This window comes from Aptenodytes patagonicus, chromosome 6, assembly GCF_965638725.1.
Source record: "Aptenodytes patagonicus chromosome 6, bAptPat1.pri.cur, whole genome shotgun sequence".
Lineage (NCBI taxonomy): Eukaryota > Metazoa > Chordata > Aves > Sphenisciformes > Spheniscidae > Aptenodytes > Aptenodytes patagonicus.
The window spans coordinates 14,257,541-14,275,070 of record NC_134954.1 but is presented as its reverse complement, the minus strand read 5'-3'; the positions used below and the strand labels follow the sequence as shown (position 1 = coordinate 14,275,070).

General features: G+C 35.9%; 1 protein-coding gene across 8 annotated transcripts in view; it reads left to right on the top strand.

The window, feature by feature from the left end:
- ATP11B (ATPase phospholipid transporting 11B (putative)) overlaps positions 1 to 17,530 on the top strand; it is a 76,029-nt gene that overhangs the window by 41,165 nt on the left and 17,334 nt on the right. For 5 of the 8 annotated variants that reach the window (XM_076341305.1, XM_076341304.1, XM_076341300.1 and 2 more), the window contains exons 19-28: positions 222 to 425; positions 693 to 846; positions 3,817 to 3,919; positions 5,602 to 5,747; positions 6,970 to 7,029; positions 7,333 to 7,460; positions 8,326 to 8,464; positions 11,946 to 12,011; positions 12,308 to 12,411; positions 13,071 to 13,236. In XM_076341305.1, coding sequence (XP_076197420.1) covers positions 222 to 425; positions 693 to 846; positions 3,817 to 3,919; positions 5,602 to 5,747; positions 6,970 to 7,029; positions 7,333 to 7,460; positions 8,326 to 8,464; positions 11,946 to 12,011; positions 12,308 to 12,411; positions 13,071 to 13,236 — 1,270 coding nt within the window. Of the gene's footprint in view, positions 1 to 221; positions 426 to 692; positions 847 to 3,816; positions 3,920 to 5,601; positions 5,748 to 6,969; positions 7,030 to 7,332; positions 7,461 to 8,325; positions 8,465 to 11,945; positions 12,012 to 12,307; positions 12,412 to 13,070; positions 13,237 to 17,197; positions 17,284 to 17,530 lie in introns of all 8 variants that reach the window. The other 3 variants (XM_076341302.1, XM_076341301.1, XM_076341303.1) reach the window with 1 other exon arrangement.

Here is a 17,530-nt window from a genome sequence, read left to right as displayed (position 1 = left end):
CAGGATTGAAGTTCAGTTTTTGTTTCATCAAGGCCTTCGTTTTATTTCTGGTAACAGAATGTCATCTACCAGACTATGATTCTCTGAAAATATATGTAACGTTGGAAATGCAGTCTTAAATCATCGTGACAGTGGGGTTACAGCAGTAACATGGAGTTACAGTGTGAGCTCTTTTTTTGTAAAGTGTTTGATTGGTTATTTAAGATTTTTCTTGTTTCTAGACTGCAGGAGAAAGTCCAAGAAACTATAGAAGCACTCAGGTTGGCTGGTATCAAAGTGTGGGTACTCACTGGAGATAAGCACGAAACGGCTGTTAGTGTCAGTTTATCATGTGGACACTTTCACAGAACCATGAACATCCTTGAGCTTGTGCAGCACAAGTCAGACAGTACATGCGCGGAGCAACTGAGGCAGCTAGCCAAGAGGTAAAATACCCGAGGTGTCATTATCTCAGTGATGATCTTGGTTTTCTTTTATTTTCAAATTTTATGACAATCTCTTTGATGTATGTGCCAAACACATGAAGTTGCCTTTTTAGAAATTTATTTATTAATATGGTAGCGGACTTGAAGAAGCAGTCTGTCTACGAGGCTAACTTCTTTGTTTATTGTATGGGCAACTGCGTATTTCATAACAAAATTTAATTTTTTCCGTCACACCAATACAAAGCCAATATTTTTGTCCCTGAATAGAATAAAGGAAGACCATGTTATCCAGCATGGACTGGTTGTGGATGGGACCAGCCTCTCTCTTGCACTCAGGGAACATGAAAAACTGTTCATGGAAGTTTGCAAAAACTGTTCTGCAGTGTTGTGCTGTCGCATGGCACCCCTTCAGAAAGCAAAGGTAAGCAAGAATATAATCGGGATTGTCTTGTAGGTGTTTTTATCGTGCTTTGAGGAGGCAAGGATTTCTGGAACTGCTTTGTTTGTTTGCCTGACCTTTTATGTGACTTTTGAATCCTTGTTAAATTCGGTTGATCTGGAGTAGTTTGCTCAGAAGTTTCTATGTCTGTGTTTGAAAATTTGCAAGTGGATGGAGGAGAGTCAAAATACTGCCACCGTGCAAGAAAAAGGCTAATCTTTGATCAGCCTCTTGAGTGTTCTGTAAGGCAGTAGCTGTCCTGATCACCTGCATGCTTTTGCATTGCCTGTTCCATCACTTCTCCAAACCAAAAAAGCTAAATTAAAAATTCATGAAGCGGTAGGGTAAAAATGTGCTTCTCTAAAGATTTAAAAAATACTCAAGTTTGAGGAGAAAGTAGAAGGGAAGGGAGGCTGAGGCCTAGTCTTCAGGAGAGGTTTGCCTTAATGCTCTCATCTAAGACCATTTTTTTTTTCCACGTGTACTTAATTTTACTCAAATACAGATCAGATAAAATTCAAGTTCAGATTTTGTGAATTTTTTTTTACTCTAGAAAGCTAAGCTCTGAAGAGCTATAATATTTATTCTTTCCTTTTGAAATTTTCTTTCTTCATTTTATGCTTCTCTTTTTCTTGACTAGTATTCAATTGTATACCTCTGTCGGAGTATTTTTTAATTAATTATACTTTTAGCTTATCTGTATGCTGTAAAGGCTTTTTGCATGTATTTCCTGTAATATTAAACCTCTGAAAGGACACTGTTGCCCACTGTATTTTTACACCTTGTCAAAAAGAAAAAAGACATCTTTTTACCTTAAAGCACTAGGAAACCCTTACGTGAGGTACTAGATGTCCAAGAGGGCAGGCTCTTTTACTATAGCATGAGTGACCTGTTTTGAGGTCACTCTTCCTGCTTCCAACATTTAGCCAGACTTTTAATGTAGTCTTTAGAATCGCTTCATTATAAAACTGTTCAGCTGTGTATAAAACTTGGTAGTTTTATACTAGTAGTATAAATACTAGTTTCAGTATAATGTTAAAAGGAAGTTGTTTGTAACTACTGTGAGAAAAACAGTTTGTTGGATGTGCGTCCACTTTATGTACACTCTTTTAGCTGAAATTTTTGCCATCCCCTCTCTTTAAGGTATAATTTGCCTATGTTGTGTACTTGTTCTTATTTTGTCATTTAACTTGATTTATAATGTGGTTTGTACTGCCAAATTTGGCAGAAAGCAGCCAATAATGCTTTCCTTAATTCTTATCCTGTCCAGCGGGTAATCTCCATTATTTCCTGTGTTTTGTCATAAAATACAGTAAAACCTAACTTTGATGGCAGTGACTTTAAATGCTGAAGTATAAATCACTGAGACAAACGCTGTACAACATTGGAGAGAAGGGTGGGGAAGGAAGTATATGGCAGTTTATTCTAGTCTTGCATTTGATTTTCTGCTGTAGGCACACTTTTTGTGAAATTTATTCTAAGGTTAAGCTGGAACTCGGCTTAATATTTCCCTCATCTTTTCCTTTAATGCTCGTTAGTATATGGCTAGCGGTCTCACTACTTATTTTTGTATGTTTTACGGCTCGGAAACCTTTTTGAACATCTTTCATGTCAGTCAGAGCTGCTGATGATTGCTGTTGGTAAAATTTGCCAGAGGATTTGTCTTGACATTTTCACATAGATGTTTGTCTGTCTAAATTACCACAGTCTTCAGTATCTCATGAGGACTGATCTGGGTGACATACTGCAGCCTTGCTACTTCTCTAAGGCTGCTTACTAAGTTCTAATGCTAAATGTATTTGAAATAATTGCCCCTTAGGAATGGGGAACCTTTAAACTTGAATATTAATACCTGCAATTAGGGAATGCATTCCCACAATCAGGTGGATTACTCTGAACTGTGGACTGTATTTAATCACTGTTGTGTTCCTCGTGTGAAGTGAGTTACCACTCCTATGAATCAATGCACTGTGACACTGCCAGCTGGAACTCAATTATTTGAATACAGTTTTTGGTATCTACTTACCTCATGCAGTTGTTGCTCTGTTCATATTTCCACTTTGGGTTTTCTGGAACTTTGGGGGGAAAATGCAATATTTTTTCATAGGTAAATATTTTTTTGTTTTTAGAAAGCCGCCTGGATCTGCATTCACACCTTTACCTCTGCAGCCTGTTTACGACTGAGTTAGTGAAGCTTCTACCTTTAGTTAGAGCTCTTTGGGAGGTTAATGAATTATTAATTCTCCTTAACCAAAAACCTCATCTAACTCTCTCTATTTAGAATAATGTTGGCACTTATATTAAAGAGCTGTTTCCTTTCTGGGAAGAGCGGGATATCACTGCTCTTCTTTTGAGGATTTTAGAGCCTTGTATATAAACAATTTTTTTCCCTCTTTCTGTCCTATCTTCTTCTGTGACTTTTCCAACTGAGAATACCCATTGGTGATGATGAAGTTGCTTTAAAAAGAAACTATATTCCTTAATAACAGCATGTATTGATCTTTGAGCTAATACATTGTTTTTACAGATTCCTCTTTTACACGGATTAGTTCCATTAATTGAAAATGTGAAGAATCTGGGCATGTCTAGTAAAGGGCATTAAATCTGGATTACTCCCTAAGTAAATTTTCAGTTCCAACTTTTACTTGACTATTTTGTATGATAAAGCACCAAATTAAGAGTTGTAAAAGAACATCTAGATAAGAACAGCAAAATAAGCTCAAGGCAGGCATAATATTTAAATAAGGCTTGTGCCCCAAAGCAAGCGGCTTTTCTGAAGGAGCAATGAATTTGTGCATGTGATATGCCAAAGATGTTTTTTACCCAAGCGTGCACATTCATAAAACATATTAATTATATTTACAGGTAGGTAACTAAGATACTTGGGAATTAGTGTTATGGTTTGTAGATAGTCTGTCTAATCTGAAAAATTTCTGCCCTTTTTTTTTCCAGGTGGTGCGACTGTTAAAAACGTCTCCAGAGAAACCTATAACATTAGCGATTGGTGATGGTGCTAATGATGTGAGCATGATACAAGAAGCACATGTTGGCATAGGTAACTTTCTTTTGTCAGAAGAGATAAAGGCAAATAAGATGCAAATTTTAGTAAAGGATTAGATCATGAATAGTGTTTATAAACAGATAAACTTCTAAGGTTTTTGCACCTGTGAATGACAGGGTGTTAATCTGTGTCATCTGTTGTAGCAGAGTTTTAGTGACATTTAAAATTTAAGGCTGTTTGGTTTCAGAAGTCTTAGGTTTATTGTGTAGTCTACCAATAATCAGAGGCCCTGCTTAATGCTGCCTTAAGAACAGCAAAGATTCTCTGTAACCAGAATCTCAGAAGTACTCTACTTCAGGTGTTGGAAGTAGGTATCTCTAACTTCAGACATTGTCGGGTTCTAAGTTCCTGTGTAAACTTGACCTTTAAACCTTTCTTTGCGCTAAACTGCCACTGTTTGCACCATGTCTGTATCACTGTAGAAATGCCATTTGTGTCTAGTTTGTCTTTGAGTAGAAGGCTTTCATTACATCTCTTGAGAGGCTGATTCTCAGCTAAGGTTGGTAGTTTTCTCTGTTTATATTGTTTTCTGTTATCTGGCCAGGACCTTCTTTAAACTTTTTTTTTCCCCTGCTGTGTTATATAACTGAGTGCAAAACAAAACATACATACAACTGAATTGGTACCCATCACATAGTGTTTTGGTATTTCCTTTACTGACTTTGGTGGATGGTGTTTATTACAATAGTAAATGCTGAACGTTCTTACCTAAGGTATTGGTGTATTGGTACATCAGGATATTCAATCTGTCATCCTTTATGATTAAAAAGGTATATGTAATGTTTATCATGTAAATCATGTGGCCATGATTTTTAAGACCATGGGTATAACCTGCTTGAGAAGATTAGAGGCCAACAGCAAATGATGCTTTATTCTACAGCTAGTTTGTCAACTAACTGAAGCTTATTTAAAAAAAAAATTATTCACGTTTTTATTGTAATTTGTAGCATATTAGACATTACATGTACGTTGGTCAGAACTAGCAAATCTTTGCCACAGAGGGTGATGGGACCTTTAGACTATCTTTTTTTCAAAAGCAACCAACACTTTTAAGCGTCTGGTTTTCAGGAATCCTGGACGACTATTCTTCTGTAAAAGGGCATTTTGTGTTCTCTGTGTGTGCTTATCCTAATCTTAATAAGAGTTTTTAGAAATGAATTTGTGTTTACCTGTGACAAGTGACAAGCATTGTCAGCCCATCAGATTAAGTAAACTGCTATTGTAAGAACATAATTTCTTTTATTCTGCTGTTGCTTATAAATCATACATTATTCCCAGAAAGTACTTTAAGAAAAACCTCTCTGAAGTAAAACATGCTAAGTAAATTGGTAATTGATGATGGAGTGATAATGGTTTGCTTGGTTTGGGAATTTTGGTTTTGTATGAGTGTTATTATTTCTATGTCTCCCCATAAATCTTTTCTTAAGCATAGCTTACGGAAATAGTAGTCTTTTTTTTTTTTTTTAATTGAATCGGTATCAAATGAGCAGTTTTCCTTAGTTGTAAGTGTCAAGAATAATGCCTTCTTTTGGAACTGAAAGTTGCTGAAGTCTTTTATAATGTTGAAGTGCAGGAAAACAGAATTGTAGCTTCAGATGTATGTTGCTCTTTTTTTTTTAAACTTTAATTTTTATAATATTTAACCTGTTTTCTGTTTCGTTTCACAAATGTTACAGGAATCATGGGCAAGGAAGGAAGACAAGCTGTAAGAAACAGTGACTATGCAATAGCACGGTTTAAATTCCTCTCCAAGTTGCTTTTTGTTCATGGGCACTTTTACTATATTAGAATAGCAACCCTTGTACAGTACTTTTTTTATAAGGTAAGTCTGCAAAGCGTGCTAATGAAGTTCACAGAAAAATGTGTAACTCTTTCCCAGCAAGAAATTTATTTCAGATCTAAGAGTGTTGTTTGGAACAGGTTAAATATGTTTGTTCAAACACGTTTTCTGGGCTTTTTTTATATTTTAGAACCAAATGCAGTAGTTTAACTGTGAAATTGTTTAGTACTTCCACCTAGAAGTAGGTTTTAAATACCCCAATGAGTTTGCCTAGGCTGAGAGGCAGACGTGTTTGCTCTCTGAAAGCAGTTATCGCCAGCCTGAAATTAAATGCATTTTTTAGCAAGATGTAAAAGTAGAACCTTTTTTGTTTATTGATTTAATATGAACCAAATTCATTCATCTTTCTTAAAAGGAAAAAGGAGCACAGGAAGTAGTTGAGGGAGGGAAGGGCCCGCAGAAAGTGTATGGGGAGAGAGCATGCTCTTTGCCGGCAGGTTCACCTTAAGAAAACTTAACAGTCCCAGCCTTGACTTAAGAAATCCTGAGGTGAAACACTGCAGGGGAAGTAGGCACCTGGGACTGAGTTCTCTCCAGATACCTCTCAGGGAGCTATTGGCATGAAGCAGCAGGGTAAACTTAAGCACCTGGAAGCTCAGTCCTGGCCTGGGGTGTTTAAAATGCTAATAATGTCTTCCTGCCGCCCCCCCCCCCCCCCCCCCCCAATCATTAGTTTTGATAAGAAGTCAAAATTCACTATCTTACTTGAAATTTATCTGAGATTCTAGCATTGGCCACCAAGCCACTTTTTAATCTTCTATTGTTTGCTTTCATTTCAGGATAACAGCATGGTGTTAGGTTTTGGTTTCTGTTTTGTCTACTCCCATGCAGAAAGCTGACATGAGCAGGGCACAGGCTTTCTTGAATGAAATGTGGAAAATATTTCGCAAAGAAATTCTTACAAAGAAACTGAGGGGAAAATGGATGGATTTCTTCTCCTTTAACACTACTTGTACTCCCATAATGAGATGTGTTCATCAAGCACATATTAATTAAGTTTATATTTTTCAGGTTCATTGTCCCAAAGGACAAACAAAATACGCTCTCGAGCAAAGCATATTGCTTCACTTTGCCAAGTTAAAATGCTGAAATGCTTTATGCTCTCGCTGTGTATTTTTACCAGCTTGTAAGAGTTAGCAATTTCTTTTAGGGTTGTGAGGCGCATACTGAGGATTAACTATTTCCTTCACTTTTCTTTTTTCAGAATGTGTGCTTTATTACACCACAATTTTTATATCAGTTCTTCTGTTTGTTTTCACAACAAGTAAGTATTGGATGCCTTACATCTTGGTAAATGTGTATGAAACACTCGGGGTAAATAACTAAAAAAATGGGAAAGAACTACACAGGAGCAGCACAGATTTTACACTTAACAAATATCCAGCTTCATTTTCTATATTTGATAGCTTGTTGTTACTAGATGGTTATGTTAGTATAGCTTTTTTCTAACTAGTAAATTCATGTAATTAATTATTTGTTGCTGCTATTAGTGTGCTAATAAATGTTAATAAATATAAACAACTTTTTTCTTTACAAGACTCAAAATAATTTTTGTTTCCATTTTCAGACACTCTATGATAGTGTATACCTGACTTTGTACAATATTTGTTTCACTTCCTTGCCTGTCCTCATATACAGTCTTTTTGAACAGCATGTGCATCCGCATGTATTACAGAGTAAACCTGTGCTCTATCGGTATGTATATCTTATGTATATTGTCACAGTAGCACATCATTTAGAACAGTGGCATCTGCAGAAGTCTGAACCTGCTATTATGCATACGTACAGTATTTTTATCTGTAATTTATGCAATTTTTAGTAACTATCTTGATGAGGAAGAACTGCAGCTACATAGTTTTCATCCTAAAAGTTAATCAACATGAGTATTTTAAGAGAAGCATCTTTTTATGTCAGTCATGTTAAGACTGGAAGAGAGTTGAGCACTTGGTCAGCTTACGTGATTGGCAGCCTTCTCTCCTATTACACATAGGAGGTGAAAATCAGTCAGACACGCAACTGAAAAACTAGGACACTGTGGTTAGGGGAATCACCACAAAAAATGCTTTACTAAGAGGGGAAGTGATTTCCTGTAGAATTAGATGTCCTCCAAGTGGTAGCATGTTGCACTGCATACTGCTTTTTGGAGAAAAAAAGCGTGTATTTTTTGTAAAAAAGACATGTCTCTTAGATGTTTCTCTTTTCCTAAAGGTCTTTTAAGCAGAACAAGGGGCAAGTATCAGGAGATGTGGCTTTTTCTTCCTCTTGCAATTCCACCTCTGGGGAGAAGAATTCTAGTTTGTGCTATTCTGAATTTGACCCATTAGAGACATTCTTGCCATTGGTGATCCCTACATAAAGCAGAGGCAAATCATGAGAGCTCAGGGTTCTTTTTTTTGCCCATGATTTATGTATTTTTTTTTCATATGTCAGCATTCGTTAAATGTATCTTGGTGCAGCTGAAAGTTAAACTTATTCAAAGCAGTAGCAGTCATGCAATGTGAATAGCTGATGGGTTATATAAAGACAATCTGAAGTCCAAAATCTGTTTTCTTTCTTGCAGAGACATCAGTAAAAATGCCCATCTGGGATTTAAACCTTTTCTTTACTGGACCATCTTGGGCTTCTTTCATGCGTTTGTTTTCTTTTATGGCTCGTATCTTCTAATGGGAGAAGATACTTCTCTGCTGGGAAATGGCCAGGTACAATACCGTAAGAATTATTCTACCACTGTATTTTTGGTGATATTTCTTAATGTTTTTTTGAAAAATCCGCTTGTGTCAGAAAAATCTAAGATTTTTTTTATTTTTATGAACTATAGAATTACTAAAGATGCTTTGCCAATATTCTTGTGTGCTCTCAAGAGTAACATTTCTTAGTATGGAAACTGTAAGACGTTGTCAGAAAGTGTATGTCCATGAAGAACATATCTTTCAAGATAATAAATGTATTATGGTTGTCTTAAACTTTGTTCTATTTCATATACTGTCTTTGTCAAAATCATACGTCATAACTTCAGTAAATGAGAATTTATATTCATTCATTCAGAACTCATTTTGAGTTGGACTTAATTGCAGTGTCAAACAATGGCTTCCCTTTAGCATATGTTATAAAATTAGGCTTAAACCAGAAAGTTGCCAAAAGTCTTAAAGCTTTTCCTGAAAACTTATTATTTGAATTACTAAGAATTTTTAAAAATTAAGTGGTGCAAGCTGCTTTTAAATTACAATTTTTATTCAATAAATGTTTTTAAGACACTAACTTAATGAAATAATCAAATATTAATTTGACACTTTCTATTTTAAAGATGTTAAAGTTAACAGAAAAATCATATACAAAAAACTCTAAAGCTTGGATGAAACCATTACAAGTCTGCTTCCTCACTTTCCCTGATTCTGAGTTAGTTAACCCAATTTAGAACAATTAGATACTGATTTTTCTCTCATAAAACTGTTACGGGTAGCGATACAAAAATACATGTGCTTCTCTCATGCCATTCTTACTACTGACATGAAGTGCTTGCTGATTCTCGTGTAGTGCTTGGTAGAGTTGCAAGTTATGGCACAAGGTACAAAAATAGCATGATGCTGTATTCACAGTGGTCACCTGGTGATAGGGAGTGGGCATGAGCTCAGGAAGTTTAGCCAAAAAAAGGGTTTCCATATAATGATGTACAGACAATGGCCAGAATTGTCTTGAGTGACTGAAATCAGAGAGCATGTGAACTGGTGGTTAGCATCTCTGCAGAGAAAGGAGCAGAGAAAGGAGCAATAAAGGGGAATGGTGCAGCTAGCGGGAGTACCTGTTTCATCATGAGATGTTTGCTAAAAACGTTAAAATAATTGTGCTTTAGGCTAAAATGTCACTTACAATTGAGGTATGAGTGTGTCCTCTCTTGGCATTTGTTACAAGCGGTGTGACTTTGAAGTTGTTGTGAACTGGTGAAGGACTTTCAGTACTCTTCTAATGAAGTAATTTTATATTATGAATCACTATGTTTCTGTGCATCTGTCTTAGTTGTCAAAGCACCTCACTTCAAAATTGCTTAGTAAACATCCACAAGGCAGGAACAGACTTTTTTCATTGTATTTAGTAACAAATGTTTAGTTTGGGGAACAGATTATATTCTGTAAAGTCTAGACCAGTATGTTAATGTAGACCTTATGGAGAAGGTTCTTTTAATGGTTTCTTGTATAAATTAACCTCAAGATTTTTTAAATATACTTAGTGAATGAGCATACTGGAAATAAAGCTTTCAGACGCCCTTTGGCTTCTCATGTTTTCTGTGATGTGACTTAAGTCTTAGAATTTATTTGGAGTTAGTCTCAACCTCTCTGTGTTTGCTAAAAGATGGTTATTGGAACTGCAGAACTGCGTGTTGCAGTAAAATATCTGTGGTGCATAAAGTATGTTGCAGTTTTAACGTGTGCCTGAAAAAGCCAAAGTCAAGGGCAAGAGAAACTGGTGTACTGCTGAAGTGCTTTCTTGTAAGAAGTCCTCAAGAAGTGACCACTTTGTGCGAATGTGTGATACAGGGTACTGCTGGTGCAAGGCCTCACATCTTGATTCCGAGTTCTCAGTTTGGAGCAAAGCAGAATAGAAGAGATTGTAAATAACTTGTTAATGCTGGTGGCTTGTTAGGCTTACCTCAACACATTGTGCGACAACTTGATCTTTTAGTTCTTTTTTTCTCCCCGCTTTTTCATGCTGTGCATGTCGTCAGATATTGAAACCTAACAGGCAAATGGTAAGAGTTTAGAAGAGGAGGAGATACAGAATACTGTATCTGTTAGTTCACAGGATTAAAGGATGCAGCATCCACAGTGTAAATGTGTTCAAAAATAAAATGGTGGCAAGAACCTGTTCATGTTTTGCATTCTAACTCTGACCATTGAGAGCAGTGTTAGCAAAGACACTTTCTTTCACAGGTCACTCAGGAGCAGTAGTCTAATTTTACTTCAAGATTATTATTGCAGTACTTAACAGCAAGCATGTTGCTTGTTTAAACATTACTATTGTCATGAAAAGTAAATAGAAGGCTTCAGAAGATGTGTTTATAACAAAGATCTTTAATCAGTAAATCCAGACTCATGGCTGCCTCAATTTTCTACCTTGTGTAAAGATGAGAAAAGCCGTTGTGAGATCTATGATCGGACTGTTGGGGTTTTTTTTTTTGTCAGAGCTCTGTAACAAGGACTACAACTGTGTGAATCCCAGCTTCGTGCCTCTGTGCTGTACTAACAAATCAACTCTAGGATGACCTTTCATTGCCTGTCTGCATGTGGTACCTTTCTTGCTTGCATAGTTTGCTACCAGTAAATACCAAGTTGAGGGTTTGGTCATTGTTCAGTATGTCAGTGGCAAAACTAGCTGCGAAACAGCAATGTCTTCAGTTTCAGCACCCAGACTGCTTACAAGAGCAGAGCAGTTGGACCTGTTGTAGGATGGCAGTGTGTGTCTGAGTAGCATGTGTGTAGATAGATTACAATCTCGGCATCCCTGTTTGGTTGTCAGAGCTGAGATTTTATTGTTGTAGAACTTGTTCAGAGTTTTGATGGTTTAATTTACATGGACAAGAGAATACAAAAGTGACAGATACAGTGTTTTAGAATTGAAGCTTAATTTTGTGTTTATTAGCCTTGAAACAAAGTGTCTTTTCCTTAGAATTTTCTTAGAAAAATACAATGGCACCATTATTTTTGAATTGTAAAATTGTGCGTGGGGTAAAAAGTGAACTTTCAGGTGATGCTGCATGTTGAAAATAATCTGGAAATGTTTAAACTCAGTGTTTTGCACTTATGTTAAAGTAAATACCTTCCACCTAATATTTGCTTTCTTTTGGATGCTTGTACTTAATTGATCAAATTGATATCTTCATTTTCCTATCATTTCATGTTACTGTTTTGGACTTTCTTCGTATTTCATGTAAGCTTTGAGGTGATTTGTTTTGAACCAAGAAGGAAGATGACTTGTGGATTGTTAATTTTGCTCTTATTATGAGCTGTGTTTTTTCCTAGTAGTTTGTGTTGTACCCTTCTTGCTTTTCCACAATATTTGTTGTTACAAGCTTATGTCCACAGACTTATTCCATTAGTATAGCTGACTTGAGAAGAATTTAACTTACTGTGAATGCTCTTAACTGATTTTTTTTCTTCCATGATTTTTGCCTTGCCGTTTTCTTAGATGTTTGGAAACTGGACATTCGGTACTTTGGTCTTCACCGTTATGGTTATAACAGTTACGATGAAGGTATGATATTATGCTAATTACTCTCTGTGTTTGGGTATATAGGCAAATATATAATGGAGTGATAATTTAAAATTGATTCAGAAGTTATACAGAAGTAATTGATTCTTGAGGATTCCGGATAAGTGATTTTTATGTTTGGTTTCAGTGTTGGTTAAAATTTTTCTTTGTAGTTTTTGCATGTTACAACAATATTTAGTGTTTGAGCTGGAAGTTCATAAGTACATTCAGACCAGTATTTATCACTTTCTGTAAAGTGGGGGGAAAAAGAAAGTTCATTGAAGTTATCTTTGTTTTAGATGGCACTAGAAACTCACTTCTGGACATGGATAAACCATTTTGTTACTTGGGGATCCATTGTATTTTATTTCATATTCTCCTTGTTTTATGGGGGAATTATCTGGTGAGTGATTTTTTTTTTTTCTCCCGCCTCTCCTTTCTGTAGCACATGTGATAGATGAAGCTATGAAAAAACACTGAAGTGTTATGTTCTACCATGTTGCTCTGAATTTTGTGACAGGTGTTGAAAAATAAATTTTTAAGCCTAGAGCAGCCTCTCGCTTTTGGTGATTCTTTTAGAAATTTGAGCAATGCTGCTAAGCTGTCCTGTGCTCAAGGACAGAAATTACTTGTCTCTCACAGGCTGTGACTATAAAGGCATTTTTGTTTTTAAAAAGTAGATAGGTTCCCAAAGGTGGTATGCAATAGGTAAATATTTGCAACAGAAATTAAGATGCTGGGGTTTGAGTCAGTAAAGTGGTGTATTTTTGCTTGTATTTTGGGGTCTTGGAGGGATAGGATGGTGATTGATTTACTGCAACACAATTTAAAACTAAACCAGAATGTTTCCCTCCAGAGTTTGGTACCCTCCTTCCCCAGAGTTTCTTTGCAGGTCAGTTCCAACAGATTGCTAGACTTCTTCATGGACATCATGCAATTGTAACTCTGCATCCTGAGTGACTTGCTGCTTGATGTAAAATAAGATGCACTTAAGCCTGTCTGTGCTGTACTTCTGTTTCTAGAAGTTCCTTTTAGTAATTGCCAATTCTTTTAACATTTCAGGCCATTTTTACATACCCAGGACATGTACTTTGTATTTGTTCAACTGTTGTCAAGTGGTTCTGCTTGGTTTGCCATAATCCTCATAGTAGTTGCTTGTTTGTTTCTTGATGTCGTGAAGAAAGTGCTGTATAGACATCTACAACCAACAAGTACTGAAAAAGCTCAGGTAATGTTATGCTTTTGTATCCAACTTGATCAATAGTTAAAAGAACACATTTGTTAAAATCTGTCTTGTAAATTAATTACTTTCCTGTGATATTTAATTATCCTCTTACAGTGCTGTCATGTTTAATGCATAAAAGTGTTATCATTTCAAAAGATAATGTTGATTTGAAATTACTAAAATGAGGACACCATTTTACAGGGAAATAACTTTTATGTTTAAGTAATTGATATTAACAATAGTAGAATTATTTATGAAGGGGTCACTCAGTCTTTTGCATCTCAGCTTGCAACTGTATGAGATCGTGCTACATTTTTGTACTGCATTAAAGATGGTAACTCATTCTCATTTTTGTCTAGGCATTAGAAGTTCTCCAACTGTAATTGGCGCTGAATAGTTCTTAAAATGTGATGAAAACAATAATTTTAAAAATTACTTTAGTAGGACTTGTTTTAATTAGTATTTCTTAAATCTTGATCATATCATATGCCATGTATTTGATTGTTGATTATGTAATTAAAGATAATTACCTGTGTGGCATTTTCATAAATTCATAGAAGAGGTCTAAAGATATGCTGTGATAATAGAATCTCCCTTTTGCCTGACACAGGCTGTAAAAACTCCTTGAAATCATTCTGTTGAAATTAGGCTGTCTTTTAGCTAAATATCTCATCTATGTTTGAGTGTTTTCTTCTTTTTAGTGACAGTTATGGAGAGGTCATCCTGACCCATTGTTCTAATAGTAATAGTTACTGTCTCTGGTTTCAGTTTTCAGCATTTTATCTTTTTACACTTCTTCTGCTAAAGTGAAAAGCCTTCTATTAACAATTTTTTGTTTTATTCATGGTTAGGTTTGTGATCAAGCTAATTTTCTCATTGATAAGTAGATTGGACTTGCATCTCTTGTCAAAAAGGTTATTTTCCAGTCTTTTAATCATTCTTGTGTTTCTCCTGTAATCTTCACGATTCCTCAACCTCATCTTGAATTTTGGATTTCACCAGTGGACACAACATTCCAGCACAGCATACATCATTATCCAGTATGGAAATAATGAATCCCCCGGCTGTATTCAGTTTACAAAATAAGATACATCAATAACCTGTTATTTTCTGCCTCTTTTTCTCATCTGCAAGTGATTATGTTGGTTTCTTCCAGGTTGTTGATGAGAGGTCAAATAGCATAGGGCCAAAAAAAAAGTGAAAGTGAATGAAGAATCCAGTTGACAAAGATATCCCATATACAGTTATGTGCTGAAATCTGTTAGCAGTTTTTAGTCCATTTGTGTGCCATACTGATTTTGTGTGGTGTCCTAGTTGCTTAATTTGAATTACACTATGTGCCATACAGAACTCTTAACTGCAGTACATCAATACTGTTACCTTTAGCATCTAACCTTGTAGTTACTTTGATGTAAGTGCATGTTCATTTACTTAAATTATATTACTCTTCTAATTTGTGTGTTAAAAAAATCCATGTGAGACATTCTCTTAATTTGCCTGGGATCAACATCATGCTGACAAACCTATTGCTAGCCAGAATATCCCATTAGTCCCTTTTCAGAACTGGAATATGAACTGCTTTTTCCAGTCTTGGAATTTAGTAGCTAAAAGCCAAGGTAAATAACCACTAGCTTTCAGAAAACCGTCCAACTAGACCTGATAAGACTCTTGATTGCATGTTATTGCACTTTTGGGATCAAGTGTCTTGATTTAGGAGAAATTCTATCGGTAGTGGTAGTTACTTATCTTTTTCTTTTCCCCTTCAAAAACTAGTGGCAATATTTATCAAACACTTCCCTTTCTTTCCTTCCTGTACATCAGCTGTTTCTATTTGGCAGTCTCTTGGTATGGTTGTTGAGGTTTGTCATGTTCCTAAAGTGCTTGAATTAAAAATCAAAAAACCCGCATCTTTTTTCCCTAGCCTTATCCATATACTTCTTGTTGCATTCTCTTGCTTTCTGAATCGATCCTAAAGAATTTCCAGGTTCAGTTTGCTTCCATTGCAGTTGTGTCATCAAGGACAGAGTCAGACTTCTTATTTTTAAGAAAGAATCTTGATGAATGTCTAACACCTTTCCTGTGGCTATAGCTTGATTCATAGCCATGGGAACTTTGCTTTGTGCATCTCTATTAGTAATCTTTCTTTTTTTCCTTATTCCCATTCTACTTTGCCATTTGACAGTGTCAGCATAAGGATCTATGTTTACCAAAATACTGTCTTTTTTCTGAAAACACTTAATTCCTGATATTGCAAAGTTGAGGTATCTAACTGGTTTGACCAGAAATGCTTCAGCAGCCATTCGATGGTTTCTCTGTGTGTGTCTGATAACGAACTCATAGTTAAAAATGTATTTGCGAAAAGAAGGCACCTGTTTGTTGCTTTCTTGAGGTCTAATCTGTTGAAATTTTTCCATTCTTACTTTTAATGGGACAATCAGCTCCACTGAATTTCATTGGCTATTCTTGTAGTGAGGAAGTAGACATAAGTGAAGATTAACAGATGACCAACTTAGGACAGTTATTGTCAAGAAGTGACAGAATGCTTCTTTCAGGATTATACCTCATCAGATTTGTTTAAAATTTCTAGTAAATGTTTTTCTTTCAGTTTCAAAGAAGAGGGGAGGACTCTGACTTTCAGATAGAATGAGTTTGGAGAATGTCTTTGTCCTAAAAGCTAAGGAATTTTCTGTGGAAGTCATTCAAAGAGTGAATATGGAACTTTGTGTATTGCCCTTTTAAATGCATTTTTCGTAGTGTAGGTGCACCCTCTGTATAACTGACTATTTTTAAATATTCATTTTTAATTGTAGGACTAAGTATATTTGCATATTGGGGGAAAGAAAAAGTTTCATTTACAGTTACTAAGTTTTTATGAGGGCAAGATAAATTGTTACATGAACTAGTCAGTAATTTTTTAAATCACAGCTATTTAAGTTATTTGTTTCTGCCCCCCATCATTTAAATTCTGAAATATTCCCAGGAGCAGTGAGCAAATCACAGGTTTCTCAGCTGAAAATGCTTGCCCCTATTGTTTTAATCTTTCAGAAACTAAGAGCACACTAGTTGTGCAAGTTACCCAACTTAGTGCTCTGAATTCACTGTATCTGTAGGCATCAGCCTTACTCTACTGAGTATATAAGCAACTTGATTTTATATCTTTTATTAGTATAAGGTCATAGCATCAACAGCCAATCTGCCTCTCATCACTTGGATGTTCCATGTTGCTAATTTATTCATAAGAGAGCGAAGAAATTTAACTGGTGTGAGAGAGAAACACTTGAGAAATTCTGCTAAAGATAAACTTTTACATGTAAATATTGTTCTGTGTCACAACAAATTTAAAAAAAAAAGTCTGTTCCATTTTGGGAAGTCGGTGTATTAAAAACTTGACAGGCAAGCATGAGTTGACTTTTATAGAGGCATGAGTTTTTGGTTAACTCTTACCTTCCTTAATGCACTTAGGGTGCGCATGTGTAACTTTTTTTTTTCTGTGTTCCAAGATATTTTGCCGGCCTTAAAGAAAATCCATCTTATTAAGTTTGACTTTGGTCTGTTGCCCTGAAGTAGCTTCTGGGTAATTTCTGACTATAGGTCTGTTACAGAATCATATAGGAGGGAGTGAGGTAAATCTGAATCAAAATATAAATCTTCAGGTAAATACAAATCACAGCACTATTGAGGGCAGAAGGTAATACTGAATAAAGATGTCTGGTAAAGTATAGATGTAAAAGTATATGGGCCTTTTTTCTCAGTATGAAAGCTAAGGTACGCTTAAGAATGGTCCTACCAAACAATAACTGGCTGTGATGATCCCAGGAGCTGTCCTGAAGGTACCAGGCTTGGTTTCTGTATATGATGTGTATTCCGCTTAAATAACAATGTCTTGTCCTATGTCTTTCTCTTAGAAAATTACTGCTGCTACTTACTGACACATATGTTCCATCCCTTCTCTGTCCAATTGTAGATGTACTCCAACAGAGTTGCTTTAAGTGACGAGTTCATCGCACTGCAGCCATTGTCCAGGGCAAGGAATCAGCTGAGCAAAATTAGGTAGAGTAGGAGGGACAGTTCCTCATCAACTCTTATGCATGCTGAAGGTGAACTAACCAGTGCTGAGAGAGATGGGAAGAGGCATGAATATTAGTGGGTTGAGAGGGCAATACCTCTAGTGCAGACACATTCAGTTTGGTTATTTCTTAGCTTTGCTCTGTGTTTTTGAGCCAAATGCTTCTTCTAAGTAGCATGTGTTGGACGTGCTTTTTTTAGGAGAAAACATCCCTAGCATGACGCTCAACTT